The sequence below is a fragment of the Mesocricetus auratus genome, unplaced genomic scaffold (genome assembly GCF_017639785.1).
Source record: "Mesocricetus auratus isolate SY011 unplaced genomic scaffold, BCM_Maur_2.0 Super-Scaffold_100015, whole genome shotgun sequence".
Classification (NCBI taxonomy): domain Eukaryota; kingdom Metazoa; phylum Chordata; class Mammalia; order Rodentia; family Cricetidae; genus Mesocricetus; species Mesocricetus auratus.
The window spans coordinates 31,830,853-31,854,227 of record NW_024429198.1 but is presented as its reverse complement, the minus strand read 5'-3'; the positions used below and the strand labels follow the sequence as shown (position 1 = coordinate 31,854,227).

The 23,375-nt window shown below is 49.8% G+C and overlaps 1 protein-coding gene across 3 annotated transcripts in view; it reads right to left on the bottom strand.

Moving 5' to 3' along the window:
• The window catches only part of Slc9a3 (solute carrier family 9 member A3), a 75,379-nt gene that overhangs the window by 2,718 nt on the left and 49,286 nt on the right, over nucleotides 1–23,375 (bottom strand). For 2 of the 3 annotated variants that reach the window (XM_040757745.1, XM_040757746.1), the window contains exons 2-16: nucleotides 14,073–14,375; nucleotides 11,862–12,022; nucleotides 10,089–10,167; nucleotides 9,365–9,542; nucleotides 8,175–8,395; nucleotides 7,603–7,805; nucleotides 6,869–6,958; nucleotides 6,700–6,770; nucleotides 5,976–6,105; nucleotides 3,774–3,889; nucleotides 3,166–3,295; nucleotides 2,774–2,950; nucleotides 2,480–2,552; nucleotides 1,726–1,833; nucleotides 1,099–1,348 (exon numbers count right to left, since the gene is read on the bottom strand). In XM_040757745.1, the coding sequence (XP_040613679.1) occupies nucleotides 1,099–1,348; nucleotides 1,726–1,833; nucleotides 2,480–2,552; nucleotides 2,774–2,950; nucleotides 3,166–3,295; nucleotides 3,774–3,889; nucleotides 5,976–6,105; nucleotides 6,700–6,770; nucleotides 6,869–6,958; nucleotides 7,603–7,805; nucleotides 8,175–8,395; nucleotides 9,365–9,542; nucleotides 10,089–10,167; nucleotides 11,862–12,022; nucleotides 14,073–14,375 (2,290 nt within the window). Of the gene's footprint in view, nucleotides 1–1,094; nucleotides 1,349–1,725; nucleotides 1,834–2,479; nucleotides 2,553–2,773; nucleotides 2,951–3,165; nucleotides 3,296–3,773; nucleotides 3,890–5,975; nucleotides 6,106–6,699; nucleotides 6,771–6,868; nucleotides 6,959–7,602; nucleotides 7,806–8,174; nucleotides 8,396–9,364; nucleotides 9,543–10,088; nucleotides 10,168–11,861; nucleotides 12,023–14,072; nucleotides 14,376–23,375 lie in introns of those variants that run through there. The other variant, XM_040757747.1, reaches the window with a different exon arrangement.

Here is a 23,375-nt window from a genome sequence, read left to right as displayed (position 1 = left end):
TGCCCAAAACTAGGTGTCGGCTCAAGAGCAAAGAGGGACCCCTTTGCTCCAAATGTCGGGGCATTTCTGCTGTACACTACTGCGGAGTTGCCGGGAGTTCCAGCCAGTGGCAGCGGTGCACACCGGCAGATCTGGATCACTCCCGATGTCCTGACACTTTCAAACCCTGCCCTTCACAGCAGCCCTCTCCACAGGGGCATCAGTCCCATACTCACCCCTGGGTACTACCGCTCTACCCCAGAAACCTGTCACAAGCTTCCAGGCACACCAGACTCTGAGGGGGGAAAGCCAGGTTTTTAATCCCAGCACTCGGGAGGCAGATTTCTGAGTTCCAGGCCTGCCTGATCTACGAAGCTACTTCCAAGACAGCCAGGGCTACACAGGGAAACCCTGTCTCAAAAAGAGGGGGGGGGGCAGCAAGTTCAGAAACAGAAGCACGGAGCAGGTGGGAGAGCACAGGGGTCATGTAGGTTTCCTGTCCTGCTACATCATTTCTCTCAGGAAAGAGCCCCTCTGCGCGCGCGCGCGCACACACACACACACACACACACACACACACACACACACACACACACACACACACACACAGACACATAGACACTCAGTGATCAGCCAGGTCTTGCCAGCAGCGCTGGCCAGAATCTCCAATTGTAAAGGTGTGTGCTTCATTTCCCACTAGATTGATAAAAGATCTCTACAAATGTCCACTAGACCCCCCAAAAAACCACTTTCATTTTCATCTGAAATGAACATGAGACATGACCACAGAATACTTCTATGTTTCTATGTTGAGGTCCAGGCTGGCCTCAAACCCTTAGCCGTCCTACCTATCTCTTGTAAATGCTGGGTTTAAAGGCATACACCACCATGCTAGGCCTCAAATGTATCTGTCTACTACACATTAGCTAGAGAAGCAAACTCAAATGGGAGCCCTCCATCAGTCTCCTAAGAAACACACAGCTGGACAGATGACCAAGGCAGGCTCTACAGAGTGAAGAAAACAGCTGCGAAGTCTGAGAAAGGGCAGGTCCAGGAGAGAGGCCTGAAGGCAATAGCTAGGAAGAAAGCAGGTGTTAGAGGAAGAAACCAGTTAGTTACATGTGTGTGGACTCGGGGAAAGTGGGCTGGAGCTGTTCCTCAGGGCCATCGGCCAGCAGGAAGGAATCCACGGATTTGTTGCTGAGGCGGAATGGTGTCAGACGGCGGAAGTTGCTGGGAGAGTTGGGAATCTGGACACGGGCCCTCTGCGAGGGCACCACGGTCTCCCCAGGGGACAGCCAGGGTGGCACCCTGGATAGGATGCTTGGGTCCAGGTCCTCATCAGGGGAGAACACGGGGTTATCAATTCCTAAGAGAAAGGGCAGCTGGTCAACCTCTAAGAAATACCCCCACAGGCAGTAGGAAGCTGGGTAGATAGGTTCTGTACTGGGTGACTATGTCAACTGTTCTTGTGGCTTCCACCTTCAGGGTAACCTGGATGGTCAGACTTAGACACTTAGACACACCCCACACTTTTCCTCATTTGAGACCCCGCACAACCTAGACAAGATGGGCAACCTCTCTGCTCTCTCAGGCCTGGCCTCTCCTTCCACATATACTCGCTGTCTGCTCTTGGGAGACATCTAAGTGGAGCAGCTGACACCCCCAAGACCTATACTAAGCCTCCCTTCAGGGACTCACTTGGGGCAGCAGGGACATCTCTCCCACTGGTCTCTCCTGTCTCACCTGCCCCAGATTCAGAGGTTACATCCTTGGTGACATTGGCCAGAAATTCAATGCCCCCACTGGTCTCTTCATAGTTGGTGGCCTCCTCAGGCTCTGAAAGTTCAAAATCTGGATAGCAGAGGGAAAAATATTTTGGGTAAGGATGACTCAAGTTCTTTATGATTGGTGGTACCTCACACACACCACACACAGGTGGTTTCCACAGCACTTGACCAGCCCAGTGTCCAAAGGCCTGGCGACTCCTGTGGTGCTTCCTTTTGTCACCCCCAACCATACTTGGTCTCTGGGAAGGTCTGTTGGATAGGAGGGGCTGGGACCTCAAGGCCTCCAGTGAAAAGGATGGAGAAAGACCACGTGTGTGTGTGTGTGTGTGTGTGTGTGTGTGTGTGTGTGTGTGTGTGTACAAGCTGTGTTGAGTGCCCACAGAGGCCAGAAGAGAGTATTAGATTCCCTGGAGTTAGAGTCACAGATGACTTAAGGTGCCTTATATGGGTGCTAGGAACTGAACTTGGGTTCTCTGGAAGAACAGCAACCACTTTTAACGACTGAGTTGTCTCTCCATCCCATAGGGGGAGTGCTTCTCTATGGTTTAGCAACAGGAGGGTCAGAGAAGAGCACTAAGAGTGTCTGGCCTAGTGGCATAGTCCCCCAACAAGGGATGCATGGAGGCCCAGAGTCAGAGTCCCTGAGTGCAGCCACCGGTAGAGTCTGGAGTCTCTTCTGAGTCAAGCACATGCAGAGAAACAGGTCTTACCTTTCTCCTTGATGACAAAGTTGTGTGCCAGGTTCTCCATGGGAAGCTTCCCATTAGGAATGCTGCTGTTCCTCTGTGGACAAGTGTGAGCTCTTACAGACGTACCGACACCCAGACCTCTAACTTGCTGAAACTTCGCTTTCTGTCCTAGACCTCAAGGGTCTCTGCTCTGGTGAAAGGCTGTTCACCTGGTAGCTTGCCTGGCCAGCAGGACCACAGAGGGTTCCTTGACCCTTCCCAGTATTAGACGCCCACCCAACAACCACCGCCCCCGCTGCCTCCACCTTCCCTCACCCGCTTCTGGGCACGCTCCCTCTTGTACAGCTTGGCTGCCTTCTTGTTCTGGTTGATGCCTAGCTTGGCTGACTTAAAGGACTCCAGGCGCTTCCTCATGGTCCTGTGGAAGATTTCCTTGTCCTGCTTTTCATCCTCGTTGGGTGTTATCTCATGCCGACTATAGAGATGTTTGTACTGTGGGAGCAACCGGCCGTCAGTTGGGCCTGTATGGCCCAGGTGGTTCACCAAGCCTCCAGCTCAGCCCTGTAGACCCCCTTGTCTGAGAAGGAGGCAGACATTGCTCTAGGTGTGGGCGAGGTTCCACCAGCCACAGCACACGAAGGGACCACAAAGGCTTGCTCTGTGGGACAGGAGGGCGGACTCTTGGTGGCTCAGCCCCTGGTACCCACCTCCTGCCGAGGCTTGTACAGGTACTGCTGCAGTGTGTGGTGGGTGACCATGTCCTCAGTGTCACGGATGCTCCTCCGCCTCTGCTCCAAGGACTGCATATCCAGGCATACAGTACTGACATTCTCCCTCCTGCACAGACCAACACTGAGCCCAGGGGATGGCTACACAGAGCTCTCTGCCCTGCCTAGATACCTGGTAGTCCCTCCCCACACGACTACCAGTCCACAGCCCAACTATGAGTCCTGAGGCCCATGGCCTCCCCTAAGCTATTGCAGGAACAGCCACCATCATAAGAAGTGGCCATCAGTTGCCCAGGGGAGAGGGTATGAAATGCTGGACCAGGTCAGGCATCTGCTGCTATCCCTTCCTGCCCTCCTCCTCTCTAATATCAGCGCATCCCAAACACAGTCCTGCTGATTGCTGAGTAAGGTGCTTCCTCAGATGGGGATGCGGGCATCTTTCTGTACTCTTCTACATCAGTCCACTCACACTCTCCTGACCCAATTGCCTTAGGACCTGCAGAAGGAGCTAGTAGGCTGAAGAGTCGGGAGAGAGATGCTTTTAAGGAGTGCCCTTTCCCAGAGAAGTTTATGAACTTTTCACATACAAGAGATAGGAGACAGATGCCTCCACAGTAGATGGGCGTGGTGTGCTGAAGTCCACATTGACCATATTGTCCGTACTCGGGGAGCGGATGAAGGCCAGGGACCCACGGCGCTCTCCCTACAAGGAAGATATAGACTCATTAGTACTCAGAGATGACCCTTAGGCAGCACCTGCCACATAGAAGTCAAAAGATCCTGTGACCAAGCTCAAGGGCCTGTTGGCTCTGGGAGGCAGAGATGGAGCCCAGAGATGGACCCTGTCCAATGTCAAGGGACACCTTACAGCTCAGCAAGGACCACGATACAGAGTAGGAGCTGGGATTAGGTCCATGTAGAGGTCATCAGAACGTCATTTGAGAGGAACAGAGCTAAGAGTTGAGCAGACAAAGCAGTAGAAACAGAATCTCTTAAAGGACACTGACAAGTCTAGGGTATACCACTCCTACTTGAAGGTAGGGGAGACAGTTTTTGCCCCCACCAGAGCCACCAACCCACAGGCCGTAGTTTGGATGCAAGTCAAAGCCACATAGAACAGAGCTGGACAGTAAGCAGAATTACCAGAGGATAGAAAAACTGTTTCCTAGTTAGGGCCTGAATCAACAAAGTAAGAAGCTTCTGCGGGTCACAGACAACAGTAAACTATGGCCTCAGGTAGAGTCCCTAGGGGACAGCTGGGCCAGGGTTAGAAGGGTGATGGCCTATCAGGTGTGTTCTTCCCTTGACCATGTCAACACATCATTGTACAGTTTGCGAGGCGCTCCCTTAGGAGCCCCTCAAAGAGGGTGGGATTGTTTGGATAGTCTGGTGACAGGAAACACTTGGGACCGGGCTTGGACTGCCTGCTCCAGGGTATTGACTTATCATTGGTATGGGCTGGGACTTTTTGGTCTTTTTCTTCCAAATCCACCATTCTTTGTATTCTTTTTTTTTTTTTGCCACTCATCCTCCTTAAGTGTGGGCATCTCTCCTATATCATCGATGGTGCCAGGAACTCCCCACCCCAAGGGTATATCAGGAAAGAAGTCAGGTGACCCTTAGGGCAGAGACTTAGAGCTGAAACAGTGCTGGGGTTCCTAGACAAATAGTCAAGGGTGGGGGGCAAGAATCTCGGGATAGGGAAGGACCGATATAGACAAACCACCCATGTAGGACTTGGAGCCATCTCTCCCAACGGTGATGGGAATGATGGTACAAAGCTCAAGACATTCTGGCTGCTGTAGTGGGGAGCAGGTGAGGCTCAGGGCTCTGACCAGTGTGAAGTCAGAGTTGAAGAGTCTCTCAGAGACTGAGAGAAAGTGACAAGTGAATGCTTCCAGAGATCTCAGCCCACTCTTTCATTCTTATCCTCCATCTTTGTCATTGTGCCAAGGTCACCCAGGGTCATAAAAGGTTGGAATTCTTTATAAATTCTGCCTAAGAGAGGAGGCATCTCAGATTGAGAACCACAATATTACTTGGGTGGTAATGGCCATGGGGTCATGTGGTGCCTGGTTGGCCCTACGTCTATCTATAAAGGATGCCTTGGAACCTAGATAGGGGTGGGTCATGAATGCACTAGCCACAAGATAGTTACATGTGTGTCTGTGTTGTTATCTATGCATACACATGTGTTCATAAGTATGCATGTATGTATGTACATATGTGTGTATGGATGGATAAGTGCACATGTACCTGGGTATGTGCATGTTCATATATATATATATATATATGTGAGCATTCCTATAGATTTGAGTGTGCATGTATCAGCCATGTGTATACATTTGTGTATGCTCATGTAAGGCTGCTCCTTAAGGTTGGCAGCCAGTAGGAAGTATCTCTCACCTGTTGCTGAGTACAACATATATGTGTGAATAGACAGAGTAGACAGAGGACACGGACCCATTACTGTCTTTCCCAAACATTTCCAGTCTCTTCAGGGAAAAATACAGGCATTCAGACTCCTCTAGAGCCTGGTTACCATGTCAGTTCTACCAAACCAGTCTCCAGATGGTCACTGTGCCTATGCCTCCTGAGTGGCAGGGAACTCTGACATGCCCTATTCCCAGAATACAACTCCAAGCCTCACATGAACTTTTGCAGTGAGCCATCCAAGCGTAGAGCACAAGGGTCACTCACCACTGCTCTCTGCCCATGCCCTAGACCACATGTATTTTCTTATTTTAGCCCTCAACTTTAGTAAAGGGTCACATAGGATATTCAAATACCTCGGCCACATAGCTAATAGCGTCCTTCAAATTCAGCTCATGGAAAACATTCAGAATCCGATCTCGAGATTTTTGAGCCGATCTTCTCATGAGGACTTTGCTGAGGAACTTCCTATCAAAATTGGACCACCTGGGGGACAAAAGGTCACATCAGCACTGGGAGTCTGGGGCTGCCTGTCCCACATGGACAAGGTCAGAACAGGGAAATGTCTGCCAGAGCTAAGCCCAACATAGAACCAGCCTTTTTTCTTCTGGGTTTTATTTATTGTAACAACCTGAAAGTGAATTTTAAAGTGAAAGGTCGTCAGGCCACCTCAGATTGCACCCTTTGCTTTGACAGCGGCTGACAGTAGAACTCTATGCCATTTTCAAGTGACCGGATTTCCAAGTGGCCACCTGATCCTCCAAGTGCTGTGAGGACAGGACCAAGATTAAGACACCAGCAGCCACAGTTCCAATTCTAGAGATATCGTGCATTGTCCTCTGATCACTCTCCCCAACATATACACTTCAGGATCAGCCTTCCGACCCAGACAATGTGTCTCTGGCTCCTTTGAATGGAGAGGTTCTCCAGAAGTGCTGTCCTGTGGTTCTTGAATTATGGCAGCACAGCTGATGTGGCTTCCAGCGTCTTCAGTGGCCCTGTCTGCACGTGGGGGGCCCACAGCTCTGTGTTTGAGGGGTCACTGGTGGAAGAAGGAATGTTACAGCTTAAGCTACTTACTTATCTCTGAGATAGTTGTGTCCGATTTGTCCTGAGATGTCCTCAATGGCAGAGAGGATGTGGTCGAAAGCCTTTGAGAGGAAAGCGACTTAGTTGACTATCCGTCCTCACACTCAGCCTGTGCCCACGCTGTGCCTCCCCAGGCTGTGGGGGTCCTCCCTGTTCTCACCCGGCCATGTAACTTCTCGTTGAGCTTGGGCTCGCGCTCTTCACTCCTCTTCACCTTCAGCCACTGCACCAGGGGCTTGATGGTCAGGCCCTGAAAGACAGCCTCACTAATTCCGGTGCCAGGCAGGGTCCCCATTCCCAGAAGGGCCCTCTAAGCCCAAGCCAGACAGACATTAGATCTCTTCTCCCACTGGAGACAGCACAGGGACCCATGAATCCACTGGCACTGCCCTATAAAAAAAGATGCCCCAAAGCCCCTGTGCTGTGGACGTCCATACAGACATCAGAACCTCCAGCTGTCACTTTGGCCAGCCAGAGGCAAAGGTGTGGTAGGTGCTTGCTAGTGCCTGACCAATCAGCAGTCAGGAAGTAACTAGGTCTGTTCTCTTAAGTCCTGGCCAGGAAGTAACACTTTTAGGACAAATTATGTTATGTCCCCTGTGGGGCCACATGAAAACCTAAAAAATGCTCCTAATTACTAAAATTACAAAAACCAATTAAAGTGTGGAATTTAGAAACCATCTACCTACAGAGTTGAGATAGGGACAGTTGCCCTTAGGTAGGCTCAAGGTTTGGACAAGCTGAGGCAGCGGCCTGGGCAAGCTGAGGCAGAGGCCTGGACAAGCTGAGGCAGCGGCCTGGGCAAGCTGAGGCAGAGGCCTGGGCAAGCTGAGGCAGAGGCCTGGGCAAGCCGAGTCACACCTGAGGCAGCGCCCTGGGCAAGCCGAGTCACACCTGGAAGATCACTGTGAAGAAGACCACGATGAGAGTGGTGCTCACAAACAGATTTTTCTCCTTGACTTTCTTCTCATCCAGGAGCACCACCAAGGCGTAGGCCACTGCCCCACGCAGGCCACCGTAGGACATGACCACCTGGTCAATGGTCTCTAGCTGCACCATGCGGTAACGATTCAGGATCCAGGTCTGCAGAACAACACCTGTAGCAAGAGGTCACTCAGCTCCGTGGCTGTTTTCCCCAAGGCCACACCTCAGGGTTCCCTAAAGCCTTTTGACCCTCTCTGTCCCTTGGAGGACTATGAAGGCTGGGTTGTGGGTCTATACCCAAGGGCACTACTGGCCAGGTCCTCTGTGGGATGAGGCAACAGTGCTGCTCTCACCCCAGCTTCTACCTCCCATTCCTTCATCCTGTCCCTTGGTGCCTCATTGGTCCCCATGCTGCACCTTGAAAAATCTTGGCCTTTATAGAGATCAGTGGTTGGACTTGTTACTGAGCTTCCCTGGGACCCTCAAATCTATAATCAAAATTAAGGGAGCTTAACAGCACCATGAGTGCCCCTAACCCTCACCAATGGCTCTGTATACAGAAATGAAGACCAACGTCAGCAACACAAAAGCCGTGTTCCACGTCCAAATGAGGGGGTCCACAGCTGAGATGCCCAGGAACATGAAGATAATGGTCTCTGATCCACTGGCCAGCATCTTCATGGTGTAGCGCACAGTGGTGGCCGACTGCTCTGAGATATTGGCCTTCACGTACTTCTGACAGCAGATGCCACAAAAGGTGATGCTGGAGAAGGGGCAGTGTGAGGTTTCCCTGCCTCTATTCAGACAGGCTGATGCCTCAGACCTGATGATTCCAGCCCCAGCTCCTGCCATCCCTACTTCCTCTGGGGGCATAGCTGACCTCTGCTTCCCAGCAGATGTAATCTACAATGGACAGTCCTGTGTTGTGGGAACCCTGCTCTTCCTGAGGGTCAATGCCCTGATCCCAGCTGCTCCCATGCTCTAAGTAGATGTGGAGTTTCAATGAAGAAACGGCCATCAAGCCTGTGGAACTGTTGGTAGCTGGATGGTAACCAGGTCACACTAGCCTTTGGAGAAGCTTGGAGCCAACTTTGGTGTGGGAAGCTCCTGCCTGAGAGAGGCTGCGTGCCAGCAGAGGCTCTGATAGGGTTTCTGGACAGCTCATTCTTGAATCACAAGCCACAACACACACCTACCCATCCTCCAGATAGGCACCTGTCTAGCCAAGGACTATTCTGAGGGCTTATCTACTTCTTTAAAAAAAAAATTAGAGCCGGGCAGCGATGGCACACGCCTTTAATCCTAGCAATCGGGAGGCAGAGGCAGGTAGATCTCTGTGAGTTTGAGGCCAGACTGGTCTACAGAGTGAGTTCCAGTTCAGCCAAGGCTACACAAAGAATGCCGGTCTCAAAAAACAAACAAACAAACAAACAAACAAAAAATTAGATTGACTTCTTTGCCCCGGCCAGTGAATTTCTACCCAACTTTGAAAGCCACAGAAGCTACACAATGGGCTTGAAATTCGTGTTCCTAAGAGGGGACAGTAGACAGGTACCAGGTACACTCCCACAGCCCCCACCAGGATGACGGCAAGGAGCCCAGAATACCCCTTGCTCACAGCGGCACCTTCTGCCGGGGTTTGAGTGCAGGGGATCTCAGGCACATCACCAGCTAGAAAGCCACCTACCCAGCCCAGCCAACAGCAGGAGGTCACTCCCTGAGGGAGACTTACGCCAGGATCGCTGACAAGGACAGCATCTCGGAGGTCAGGTAAGACAGGTAGGAAATGACAAAGACGAAGCCAGGTTCGATGATACGCACATGCTTGGTGAAGCGAGTCACCAAGGACAGCAGGAAGGCGAAGATAACACCCACCAGGGTCCCCCCTAGGCTCACCACGAAGAAGGACACTGTGAGAGAAAGGAACGAAAGTGGCTCGTGAGGCAAGTGGAATGACCAGGCTGGCCGGTCACTCCTCATGGAGGCTCCTGGAAACTGCTCACAGCAATGCTGAAAGTTTAGGAAATGAGGCAATTCTGCTCTCAGTGAGAGTGTCTGGTCTCCAAGTTTAGTGCAGGAGGCCGAGGCCAGAGGCATGGTACCCAGGAAAAAGGACTCCATGGGAGGGAGCATTGCCTTGGCATGTCTGCCGGCTTGGATCAGGAGCAAGGTCTGAACCCTGTGTCCTTAGACACTGTCCATCTGTCCTTGCTTAGGGAGACCTGGATTGACTGACCATATACCTTTTCAAAGGAACACACTGACTCCCCCAGAACCTTCATCAGTACTGTTTATGTGGTGTTCCGGGAAGGAAACCCAGCCTGGTAACCAGCATATAGCTTGGAGACCCCAGGATAGCAGAAGTCCTAGGGATTCTATTCTAGAGAGGACACAAGCCTCTGTACTTTGACCACTAGATCTGAGACAGGCTAGGCAGGAACCCTCCCAATACATACCTATGCCTTTCACACAATCCACGCCAGTCACCTTGTCACCACCCAGCGTCACAAAAGACTCAAAAACATTGTACAAGACCTAGGGGTACAGAAGACAGGAACACATCTGGTCAGCCCTGCATCCACACTGACCCCTCCCTGCCTAGTGCCCCCTCTTTTCTGGATTTGGGCCTCAGAGTTCACACCTGAAACTGCTAAAAACACTTGTAAAGCCAGCACAAAGTGACAATGGTCAACAGGAAAGGACCGGAGGAACCAGCAAGCGGGATGTGCAGACCAGTGAGTGGCCCAGTCTCTGACTCTTGTGCTACGCTCCTGTAGACTCTTGTTCTATGCTCAATGTTCAAGGAACGCCAAGGCAGCTGTTCAGACTGTTTAGGCATAGCCGTGATGGGCACTGAGTCCTCAGCAAGCTGTCTGTACTTCCTCATGAGGACCAAGGTGGGGAAGGCATGGACCATGAGGGCAGGAGGTAACCCTTGGTCCACAGGAGGCCTCGGGGCCACTGTAGCTCAGGAAGGCTGAGAGCTATTTGCTGAGTTTCAGACTAGGTCTCAAATGGGCCCTCATAGTCTCCTGCACACACAGAAACCTGATACAACGCACACTGCACTTCTGCACCCAAGGGAGCATAAGACTTGGGGAATTTCTTAGGGACCACAGGCACGTTCAGATGGCAGAAGAAACCAAACACACTTCCTCAGGTGTCAGCTAAGTTCTTGGGCCCATTCTTACCAGTTAATCCCTCATCCCCTCCCACAGACCTGTAGTCCATCTGGGGACAGGTTTTGAAGTTTCCATAGGGCTGCACCGAAGCAGCCGCTATGCTCATGTTTCATTAACCTGCTTCTTGTTGCCAGGGAGAACACAACCTCATCTTGGTGGAGACCTTATGCTAACTCCACTGCATGGGTCCGAGAAACCCCAGATGTCATCAGGAGAATCTTGACTCACTGAAGGAGCTAAATGCATTTTCTCCACTTACATGTTGAATCCTGACCCCAAGACCTCAGAATGCAGCTGTTTGATAATAAGTCTTCAAAAAGGCAGCTAAGGTTAAATGAGCTCAATAGAGTAGATCTTGGTGTATAAGAAGACTGCAGGACACAGACATACAGAAAATGATCATGTGAGGATACAGAAAAGATATAGCATCTGAAGGCCAAGGAAAGAGGCTTCCAGAGCCAGCTACCATTCTTGGTTCTCAGCCTCCAGCCTTCAGCACTGAGACAATAAATTCTCACTGTGACAGCCCCAGGCTTCTGTGGTACTTTGTTATGATGGGCCCAGAAAATTAATGCAATTCCTGTAAGAGTTTATTGTTTGTTTATTCGTCTGTTTCTTAGGAAATAGTGTGTAGTAGCAAGTGTGTGTCCAAAATTATAGACCTCTGGGGGATGTGGATATGTGGATTTCAACCGGGCAGCATTACCTCCAAAGGCATGAAATGGGTGAGCCCAAGATTGTAAAAGAGAGAAATGGGATGAAGCTGAGTTAGGAAGCCAGAAAAAGATTGGAGCCTATCCCCCACCTCCCCCTCATTTCCCAAGGCTGCTGTGCCAGTGAGAAGGGATGGATGAAGGAAATACCCTGCAGGGTGTTGGACATCCTAGGTTGAAAACATGGCTGTAAAGGGAGACCATGATTAGATAGTGACCCTCTTTCAAACTTATCTGAGGCATATTGGTAATGGCCATTTGTCAAGGTATCCTAGAACCTCCAAGCAAATGAAATGTTCTGTAGCTACCCCCAAGGACCCCCACCATCACTCACCACAGTCACTGCATCATTCAATAGTGACTCTCCAAAAACAATTATGAAAAGAACTTCATTGACGTGGACTTCCTCAAACACAGCCAGCACAGCCACAGGGTCCACAGCAGCAATGAGGCTACCAAAAAGCAGGAAATCCAGGAGTCCAATCTTCAGCTCACCTGGAAGAGATGTGGACCACTTGGCTCCCTCTGTCCAAATCCCACATCTACCAGGTCCCTAGGAGATCAGAGGTATCAGGAATAAAGGCTAGACAAACTCTTTCCAGGGCTACCCAGTGACAAAGAGAATCTCAGAGACTGGAGCTCGCAGCCAGACACCCCAGAATGTCTAAAGCTACACAGTTCCCCATGAAGTGCTTCATTCTCTTTTTTGAGCAGGGACAGAACTTGCCATCCTTTGGGATGAAAGAATGAACCTTGGGAAGTAAGTGCCCCAGGTATCCAGTGTGCCCCCCAAAAAGAGTAGAAGTCACAGGACAGAGTGGTCTCTGTAGTTACTTGAGCCCCATCTGTCTGTGAGTAACAAATTTTGCTGCCTCCAACTAGGACCAGAGCCTTCCGAGTTTCCATTTAGAAAAGGACCACACACTCAACTGCCACACTATATATGCCCTGTCCAGCTTTCCAGAGCAAACCAGCTTCTGGTTCAGTCTTGAAATGCCTTAGCAGAGCCATCCTCTTGTTCTAGAATCTTGACAGCACCAGAGTACATTCCCAAAACAAGCTGGATCCCAGCAGACGTACAGTCCACTGAATCAGGATTGGCCCCCCACTTGGACAGTGCACCCTTGTCCTTGAGCCTGGAACTGATGACCTTCAGGATAGCTGGCCTAGGCTGACTCTCCCAGTAAGGGTGAGTGAACCCTGGCTGAGCACTACCTAGGCAAGTCTAGGTACACCATCAGCCAGAGTCACAGAGGAAAGGGAGCTTGTGGGACAAGTATGATCTTTCTGGTCAGCCTTGACTAGCAAGGTCCCAAAGGTGGACACAGGCCAGCATCCTATGTCTATCATGAGAGAGTCTGTAGGGAGTGATATACAATACTGGTTATTAAAAGACAATGTGGTATAGCAATTCTTCATGGCTATGGCATGGTGGGAAGATGGGTCTGGGTGTCCCCAGAGATTAAAATTCTCTAGATTTTGGTGACCATTTCTGATGTAAGCATATTTGCCAAGGCTCAGCTAACTATTTAAAGGCCTGTGCTTACACCACAAATTAGTTTGTTAGAGGCTTCTCCATGCACCCTAAAAACAGCCCCAGGAGCTGGGATCATATGCTGGGATCTTATGGTGACAAGGCTGTAGAGTGAGGGTCAGGATGACCCTTAAAGGAATATGGGTATTAGATTCCAGAAGTCCCTACTCTGTATCCCAAGACATCTCTCCAAGGCCAGAGGGAGATAGCCATCTTAGATGTGTCTCATTGCCTTATATTATCACCAATGTGACCAGTAGTACCCACTCCAGAGTGGGATGCCTAGAGTCTTATTAGCCAGGCAGGTCCTTACCATTGGGGTCTCTAATAATGCTGGACAGCAGGGACCGCAGGAGCTCCCTAAAACAATAAGATCCCAAGCAATTGATAGTTCCTGGGTTTACTGCTCTCTGTTTCTCCTTAGGCTCTAGGATTTGAAGGGGCTCATTCACTCAGTGAATGTGCCAAAGGGAAAGTCCTGACTCGGAGTCTTCCTGTGAGCACCTACTCACGTCTGCTCAGACATCACCTGCTGTCTCCCAGCTGGACAAAGGTTCACCACAGAGGGTGGGGTGTTCCTGGGAGGTAACCAAGGCTAAGTTAAGTAATCACTAGTAGATTTGAGCAGAAACAGCACCAAACCACTCAAGACTTTGGCATGCTCAACTCTGTAATTCACTCATAAGTCTAGAAGTAGTCCACTTTCATCTTCTTCTCCCATGGGGGCTAAAAAGCTGGCTCACGCCACTCTGACAACTATGTCAACTGCCTATGCACACTTACCCATCCTGCTGGTCTGTGCAGTCACAAATCTGTTTTGAACATGACACAAAAGCCTTAGCTTGCAGATGTCACAAGGAAGCTAATTATAGACCGAACCTTCTTAGAAATACCAGGCTAGTTACTTAGTAGTCCCCAGAGACATTGCCCATCATCCTTAGCCCCAACCCTTCTGTGTCTGTGATCTGCACCTTTACCTTAGCTCACCCAAAGGACAACATACAGACTTACCCATTAGGCCACTGAGGAAGACACCATAGAGGGACAATCCTGTGGTGGCTGCATTCCATATGGTGCCAATGACAGCATATAGCAGGATGGTGCCCAGGTTACCAAAGAAGAGTCGATTGGGCATGAAGTATCCAGCATCCAACACGATAGGGGGCAGCAGGTAGAAGAAGAAGAGCGTGGGTGTGAGTGTGAAGGAGGCGATGTGGTCAGCTGCCCAGACGATGCCGCCCAGCACCAGGCCCAGAACGATGAGTAGAGCGCTCTCGGGGACAATGCTGGTGACCTTGTGGGACAGATGAAAGACTGTGGGGAGGAAAGAGGATCAGGGAGATCAGGGCCTATAAGGGACCACAGTGGCAAAGTGAAGATCTGGAGGCAAGGTCCCCCCCCCCAGGAATGGGAGGAGTCAGGGGCAGATGCCACTCCTCAGCCCCCACCCCCACCCCCGCACCTATGAGATCAGGGTAGTCACTGATTTCTTGTAAGCTTGACTATCAAGAAGCCAACTAGTTTCCACCTGGGGTTTTGAAGACCCTTCCTGTAGGAGCTGCTATCAATGGTTCTCAATTTGTGTGTCACAACCCCCCCAAACCACTGGAAAACATTCATAACAGTCACAAAATTATAGTTATGAGGTAGCAACAGCAATAATTTTATGGTTGGGGTCACCATAACATGAGGAACTGTAATTAAGGGTCACAGCCTTAGGAAGGTTGGGAACCACTGCATTAGATGGGCCTCTTCTTGGGTACCTGGGATAATGCAAAGAGCTCCCTAGCTACCCACAGTTGATGGTGGATGAGAGAGCACTGTTGGTGGTGAGCAGGTCCTTCTGGAGATGAATCGCTCCTGCCCATAGCTGGCACACATAGACAGAGCCAAGGCCAAGAGCTGGACAGAGCTCAGTCACACCAAGCCGTTGTCTCTACCTTATGGAATCTCCATGTTCACCCAAGGGTAACAAAGTATGCATACCGGATGACAGAACCTCCCACCCCATGACAGACTCCACAGGTTGAGGCTACATAGCAATTGAGAGGAAGTGATCTAAGTTGGGCAGATGGACATCCCTTGCCTCCCAGGTAGGTGCCCCCCCATTTGACTGGCTGTTCCTAAGGTTAAACCCATTCCATTGCAGTCACCTTTAGGAAACCCATGCTCCTCATGTCCCCTATGACTCCTTTGGGGTCACAGCCATTTAGGAGTAATAGCTCCTACAGCAAGGGGCTCCAGAACCCCAGATAGAAACTAGTTAACTTCCTAATACTCAAGCTTGCATGAAACCTATGACCACCTCCGTCAAGCCCCTCAGTCTCCTCAGCCATCATCAACCCTGCTAGAGCTTGACAGATGCTCAGCTCTGCCCTGTAAAGAAGCACAGCCACTTGGCCGCAGGTCTTGTGTCTGATTTGGACTCAAAAGAAAGGTGACCTAATTCCTCCTATGCTGAGTCTGATTTTAACACAATTGAATGCTGACACACAGGGAGGGCTTCCTCCTTTGGCTCAAGCAATGTTTTGTACAAGCAAATTCATTCACCAAGGCTGTTATGTTGATGATATCTCCAAAATCTAAAAAAAAAAGTGTGTTCCCCCCAGGCCCCCATCTCCAAACATCAAAAATCCCCCTTGGGCCGGGGTGGTATGGTCTCAGGAAAAGCATCTCCTGGTGGGGCTGATGATGGTGGGGCCTGCAGGATGGTTTTGGACCCACCCTTCTCGACTGGACAGCCTTGACAGGGCTCCCTGGCTGGTTTCTCCACAATAATTGCGGGGATTGCAGGGATTAGGTGGGCCCCTCCACCCACGGGGTGGAGCTTGCTACTGTCCTTAACCATGACAGTCCCGAATTACATACAAATGGTGCACATGCCCTTTCTGAGCCTGGACAGAAGCATATGTTAGATCAGATTGGCACTTCGATGTCAACCTGCTAGCCTGTCACCAGAAATCATCAACATAACAGAGACTGTCACATCATTGGTTACCACCTGTAGTCACCAGGCCAGACTCTGGGTTGTGGTGAGGGTCAGGTTTTAGCTGGCACAGAAAGATGCGTGCCTGTCTGTGTCCCCATAGCTGCTTTCCCCATCCCAGGAGCACATTTTACCCATTTGAATCAAGTTTCCCTTCTCTTCTCTAAAGGCGTTCACTAATATCAGGTGGAGTTAGTTATGAGGCCTATCCTATAATACTGATATAATTTCCAGACCATCTTAGGTGCCTGGGACAAGTATATCAGAGAAGGTACCAGCTCAGACTGATGGAAGCTGCTGAAAGGGGGATTGCCATGGAAATGTCTTGACTCCTTGGGTCCTGTCCAGGCTTATCTAGTCTTTTGAGGTACCAGGGCCACTGGCTGGAAAATATCTGGAGGGTCTGATATTTCTGGGGTTTACAGGCTCATGTTCTCTTATTGGGTGCTGTCTCTACTCTAGGGAGAGGCCATAATGTGGATAAGAAGACCCCAAGTGTGTGCTGGCCACAGGGAGCTCGGGACAAGTATATGCAGCATCACCGGCTGCACACAGAAAGCTTGAATCCTCATTCTGTTCAAGAATCTCAGCAAGTTTTGACACCCAACTTGGGAACCCCCCCCAGACTCAACAGATCATGAACCATCCTAGGGCTCTGAATTCTTAGACCCAAAGGAGTTGTGCTGAGGAGTTCTTGTGGCCTTTGGGATGAGACTGTGATGCCAGGGGAATTCTAAGAATCTATGCATTGGTATTCTACCTCCCTGAGTCAAGATAAAATTCCCATTTTCTATTCTGTCTGGTAATATAAAAGTTGGGCTCTGAGTCCAAAGGCTGTGTTCAGAAATGTCTCCAACAGCAGTTTCCTCAAAGATTGGCAGCAGCGGCTCCATGACCATAGCATCTCATGTGTTATGGTGGTTCAGCTTCTTTCTCAAGGATGCAAGCCATACCTTACTTTGGCTCTGTCCTCCAACCTCACAAGCCCCATGTGCCAGGCTTACAGGAAGCTGTGTAGAAACCACAGAGACCATGTCCTGCCTTTCTTCATGCCCTGGGCTGGCTCCAGTTGGGGGAGGGGTGTCACCTTTCTGCCATGTCCTACACATAATTTCAGTCTGAAAGCAGGTGCCCTGTGTCTCTTGGGTCCCTAAAGTGTGCGTCTCTCTGACGAAGGGCCATGAAAGCGGACCAGAAACATCCGAGCTCTGACCACACCCGGGCTGTGAGGCTGCCCTTCTGCTCAGGACTTTGGTCTTTTCCTACACCCTCTCTCCATAGTAGAGACCACAATTATCTCACCTCTGTGCAGTTCCCTTTGACAGCGGAGACTAGGGAAGGCACCAGAGCCATTCTTATCTCTAGAACAACAAGGTAAGTCTGCCCTTTAGACACTAGCAGCTAATCCCTTCTGTGTGGTTGCTGGTGACTGTAAGGTCTCAACTAGTGGAGTATGGGTGCACGGAAGGCAGGCTGGCCTCAGATCAGCTGCTCTTCTTCAGAAGCAAGCCCTGAAAATCACAGGAAAATGACAACCTCTTCATTTCTCTGAACCTCCATCTATGTATGGTGTAGATGGGATGAAGACCACCTCTCCCCTTTGCCATTTCTGTGAAAGAAGGACCAACTTGGAATATACATTTCCACACATGAAAGAAACCAGAAGAGTGAAGGACTATATGTTCTTGGGTCCAAAGTGCCTCCTGGAAGACCGCTGCTGCCCCTGTATACCTCATAGTCCAACATCTCATTGAAGACTGAACCCCACTTTCTTTTACTATTTGTGGGCACTGGCTATATTTTCATGTTTAAGATACTTTTGTTCTTGTCTGTGAGCTGTTATTTACAGAATTTGAGAGCTTATTCATTGGGGTGCTCATCCTTTTCATAAACTCTTCCTGATCTCTTCCTTGACTGTGCACAGCCATCCTTTCAAGCTTGCCATTGTAGCCCTGATGTGTCCTGGTCCTAGCAGGGTTTACCTTGATATATTCTGGGTGATCTGCTCCTGGGACCTCAAGTGGACATTACTCCAGGAAGGGCTCAGGCCAGTCTGCTCTGCTTATTTTATTTTTAATACCACAAGTTTTCTGTAGAAGCCACATTTCATCCTTAAGAATGATCTGAGGGGCCTGGAGAGATGGCTCACAGGTTGAGAGCACTGGCTGCTCTTTCAGAAGTCCCAGGTTCGATTCTCAGCAACCACATGGCGGCTCGCAACCATCTATAGTGGGGTCTGATGCCCTCTTCTGCCATGCAAGTGTACTATGTAAATAAATAAATAAACCTTTAAAAATGACCCAAGGACAGATCTTAAAATGAATGTTCACACTTTCAGCCTGTGGTTTTTGTTTCTCCTATTTCCAGGGAGTTTCCTGAACTCTGGAGCAGGTGGCTGCCTCCATGCCCTTTGATAGTCCCCCACTGACCTGGAGTGGAGGTACAGGCAGTGTTCCTGCAATAGTTTGAAATGGAGCAGCAGGCATCTACACCTGGGCTCTTCCAGGTCTCCTTCTCTGCGCGCTGTCCCTCCGATCATCTTAATTTCACTGAAAGTCTCAAGCCTTCTGCCTTGTGGTTGTGTGAGCCGAGCCATCTCTCTCTGCTTCCTGCTATTCTTATTCATTCCCTGGGCCTAACGTTGGTGGGCATTTGCACCATTCTCGAGGCGCTGAAAATCATGTCCAGGTTATCATGTCTAGCAATGGACTCTGGGTTCTGGAATCTACACTCTGACCCTGTATCTCTCTGGTGAATCTGGGGTTTTGTTCGTCTTCCCTGGGTCTGGGCACTTTCCTGGTTCATGGTGTCACTAGCTGCCCCTGAGCAATCTCCCGTGCGTTGTGTTCCTGCCTGAGTTGAACGGCTTTCCTACTGACCTCAGCCACCTTTTCTGGGGCCTGTGTGTTCTTCTGGGCTGGATGACTCCTTTACTCCTCATTCTTCTGTTGTCAGTTTTGCCGTGACCACAGGGAAAAGAAATCTCAGAGATCTATCTCTGGGCCTCAGTGGCCCTGGGTTGGCAACTGATCATGTGCTCTAGGCTGGGACCATCCTCACTCAGCGGTGGAATACCTGGTGGTCGGGGCCCACAGGGCCCACTTGGCACAGCTTAAAGTAGCCTAGTCTGTGCAGGCTCGCGTGTGTCCCTATGACTACCTCCTAAACAGCAATCTGCACCGTAATTAGCTACTTAAGCCAAAAGTTCAATTGGCTTTAAGTAGCAATTTGCTGGTAGCCCAGCAGTCACAGACATAATGGGCATTCTAGAAATTAGTAAGCCAGCTGCTGCAGAACAATCCTACAGTAAATAGTACCTGCTTCCTGTTACTGTAAAGGTAAAGATCTTTAGGTGACCACACAGGCCTTATGTATGGCAGAAACATTCACATACAGTAATGACCCAAGCATGAGTTACAGTGAGCCTGTACCAGCTTCTTCCAAGGTACTGGGTGCATTTCTGGTGTCCGTTACTTTAGGGGTGGCAATGCAGGTTGCAGATTGCTCTGCCCATATCACAGATGTGCATGCCATCTGATGCACCCCTACCATCTGAGAGGTAGGTGTTGCTGCTCCTGTGTTGTGGCTTTTGAGGAAGAAAGGCAGGAGGAGGACCTGTGGAGCCTAAGGAGGAGGTGTCAGCGGCTCCTCAGTGGTCTTCATCTGTGTATGATTGGTCCTTAAGTTCTCTGGACCACCCTTGGAGACATGGAGATGCTGTGCAGCATGAGAGACAGACCTCCTCCCTTAGCCTATCCACCTGCACAGGACAGGAGTTGGGTGATCGAGACATGAAGGTTAGGCTTTCACACTGAAGATCTCAAGTCCACTAGGCTGAGGGGGAGTGTGGCCTGTAGGCTGCAAGAGCAGTGCTGGGCTTTATATCCTAAACCTACCCAAAGGCAATGAGATAAAAACTTGCTTCCCAGAATGGTGCTGTTGTAGGGCTTGTAGAAGGTAGAGCTAGGAAGAAGCCTAAATTGTTGGGAATCTAGCCTTGACAGCTTTCTCTCCTTTGTTTTTTTTTCTTTTTAAAGATTTGTTTTATTTTTATTTATGTGTATGTGTGTAACTGCATATGATTTTATGTGAGCCACGTAGAGGCCAGAGGGCACCAAATGCTCTAGCACTGAAGTTACAGGAGTTTGCAAGCCACCTGATATGGGTACTGGGAATGGAATTTTAGTCCTCTATAAGAGCAATAAGTACTGTTAACACCTATGCCATTTCTCTAGCCCCCTCCTTTGTTTCTTTATGCCCCTAGCCATGCTGTTAGAGGTTTTGCTTGACCACATAACAAAAGAGGCACATTCATACAACAACGACATCTGTTCAACTATGTTCATAGCAGCATTATTTGCAATAGCCAGAACCTGGAAGCAACCTAAATGCTCCTCAACTGAAGAATGGATAAAGAAAATGTAGTACATTTATACAATGGAGTACTATTCAGTAGAAAAACCAATGGAATCTTGAAATTCGCAGGCAAATAGATGGAACTAGAAGAAACCATCCTGAGTGAGGTAATCCAGTCACAAAAATACAAACATGAGCCTTCATCCAGTAGCTGATGGAAGCAGAAGCAGACACTCACAGCTAAACATTGAGCCGAACTCCTGGAACCCAGTTGCAGAGAAGGAGGAGTGATGAGCAAAGGGGTCAAGACCAGGCTGGAGAAACCTACAGAAACAGCTGACCTGAGCGAGAGGGAGCTCATGGCCCCCAGACTGATAGCTGGGAAATCAGTATAGGACTGTTCCAGACCCCCTGAATGTGGATGTCAGTTAGGAGGCCTGGGCAATCTATGGGGCCTCTGGCAGTTGTTCAGTATTTATCCCTAGTGTATGAATGGATTTGGGGAGCCCACTCCACATAGAGGGACACACAGGGAGGGCCTAGGCCCTGCTCCAAATGATATGACAGACTTTGAGGATCCCTCCCTGGGGAACAGAAAAGGAATGGGATAGGGAGTTGGTGGGGGCCAGGGGAGGAGGGGAGGGAGAGGGAACTGAGATTGACATGTAAAACAAGCCTGTTTCTAATTTAAATAAAAAACAACAAACAAACATGATCCTGTCAAGATATGTTGCCATGGTTCAAGAGCAATAGGCCAGCCATGGCCTGGAACCTCCAGAGCTACGAACCTAAATAAATCATTTATCCTCGTAAGTGGATCATCTCGGGCATTTGTTATAGTGATGGAAACCTAACCAGAGCAGCAGCAGAGGATGCCTGAAACCTTAACACAGACAGAACCAACACCCAGCTGCAGTTACTGTCCCAGGGGTAGACAATGGTCCAGAACCTATCAGAATGTGTTCTGTTGGGGTTGTTTCTCAGTTGTGTAATTGCCAAAGCCAAAACTAAAGCAAGCCTCATGGAAACAAGAGTCAATAACAGCAGGCAACAGGAAGATGGTCTCTTTAGAGAACAAAGAAACTATCCTAGGAACAAGGAAACCAGAGAAGACAGAGGTGGGTCCTAACCCCCTGTGTCAGCTGAGATGACGCCACTGGGCAGGTAGAACAGAGGGACATCCAAGCCCACAAGTAACTTATTGCTGAGGTTCAGAGTCACAGTTAATTAAGCACAAAATGGCACAGCCATCTGATGGTGACAACAGACAGCAAATGCTTTAGTTATAATTACAAACTCTCTGACTGAAGTGAGAAGTCTAAGCATTCCTAAACAGACACTTGGGGACTAGGCACCAGAAAGGGCAGACACCTCTCAGGGAGACACCAGCTGACACTGACCCCCCTCACACCTTGGCAATGCAGCTGGGGACAGGCCTTGGGCAGGCCCAGGTCAGCCCCACTGCCAAGGATCTTTCAAGGTGACAGGCAGATTTAGCTGAGTCCTTGCAAATGCAGCAGCACAGTAAATCCCTTGGTTTTACTTTAACAGGTACAAGCCTTAGAGAATTAAACTCTGCCTAACAGAGCAACTGGACCGAGCAGGAAAACCTGCCCAGAGGAAACAAGGGGAAGCGCCTGACACAGGGGCCCCCTCCTTGTGCTGCAGAGCGGGTCAGGGTCAGACATGAGCTCACACATGCATGTGCAGTTTCGTGTGCTCACATGGACACACAAAGCAAACACATAGATGGCACAGGCATGCTCACACATTAGATGGCACAGGCACGCTCGCACATTAAACACCACTGAAGAGGGTCGGCGTCTGGAAAGTCAGCAAGTCCAGATCAGCTGCCTCACCCACACGCAGAAGACCCTGTTTTTCTGACCTCAATATTACTTCTGTTCTCAGCAGTGCCCGTGGGGCACCTTGCAAGGACTTCGGTAAGTGTGTCAGGTATAGCTCCAGGGCAGAAGGTAAAGATATCTGGAAGCTCACACTGGTCAGGGTGGACCGGGTTTCTCCTGTCATAGGCAGGGAGCCCTTCTACGAGCCAGGCCTTCTTCAGGCCTGACCAATTCAGAGAACAACCTTCTGAGGTCTAGCCCTGCTACTTACAAAACACTGTTCCTTTACAAGACCCGGGGAAACACTGATAATTTCTAAATTGAAAAACTGTTGATGGCTTTCCAGAAAAGCAGTGGGTCCTTCTACTCCAAGTCATAGGGGAGCAACAGAAGCAAGGTTCTCTGCAACCCCACAGGCCTGGGCTGAGAGGGCTCCAGAGTCCTTCATGTGTTTATAGGTTCTCCTCATTGGCTGTCAATATGTAAGCTAATATTTCGGCTTATGTTGTACCCTCATCACCATACATCCCTATTTTACACCTACTGAATTTACAATTTTGTGGAAAGTTGGTCCGATAGACTGGAGTGCAGCCTTCTAAAGACCCAACGTACCCGTGGCCTGAGAGAACTCAAAATTCTGCTCCAAGTTGAAAACTCAAGGACTGCTTGCCTTCCGTGGCTTCTGAGGGTCACTATCCAAGATTTGGGTACGGTGTTGACTTGAGCAGAATGTGAGGCTCAGAGTTAGGTTCAAGCACTGGTAAGGGACCCAGAGCATGGCTATTGCTCATCCCATTGCCGAGGGTACTCCCTGCCAACATGGCAGGCATCTACCATGTGATAGTTGTTTCTAATGGTCTTGAGCACAAATGTGTGCCCTAACGGCAACAGGTAACTGCTTATTAAATGTCCAGAGTGGAAACTGCGAGGGCCTGCAGTGTAGTCAGAAGCCAGCCAGGTATCAGCCCCGCCCCTCCTCTCCACAGTATCTTCTCAGAGCCACCACACCTCAGCCTACTTTGGAATCATGTTACTCCTGTAACCCACCACTTACAAAAGATGGTGGGCTCCCAGGTTTACTTTGTGATCTCACATTGGCTGTAACTTAAAACTTGAGAGAAGGAT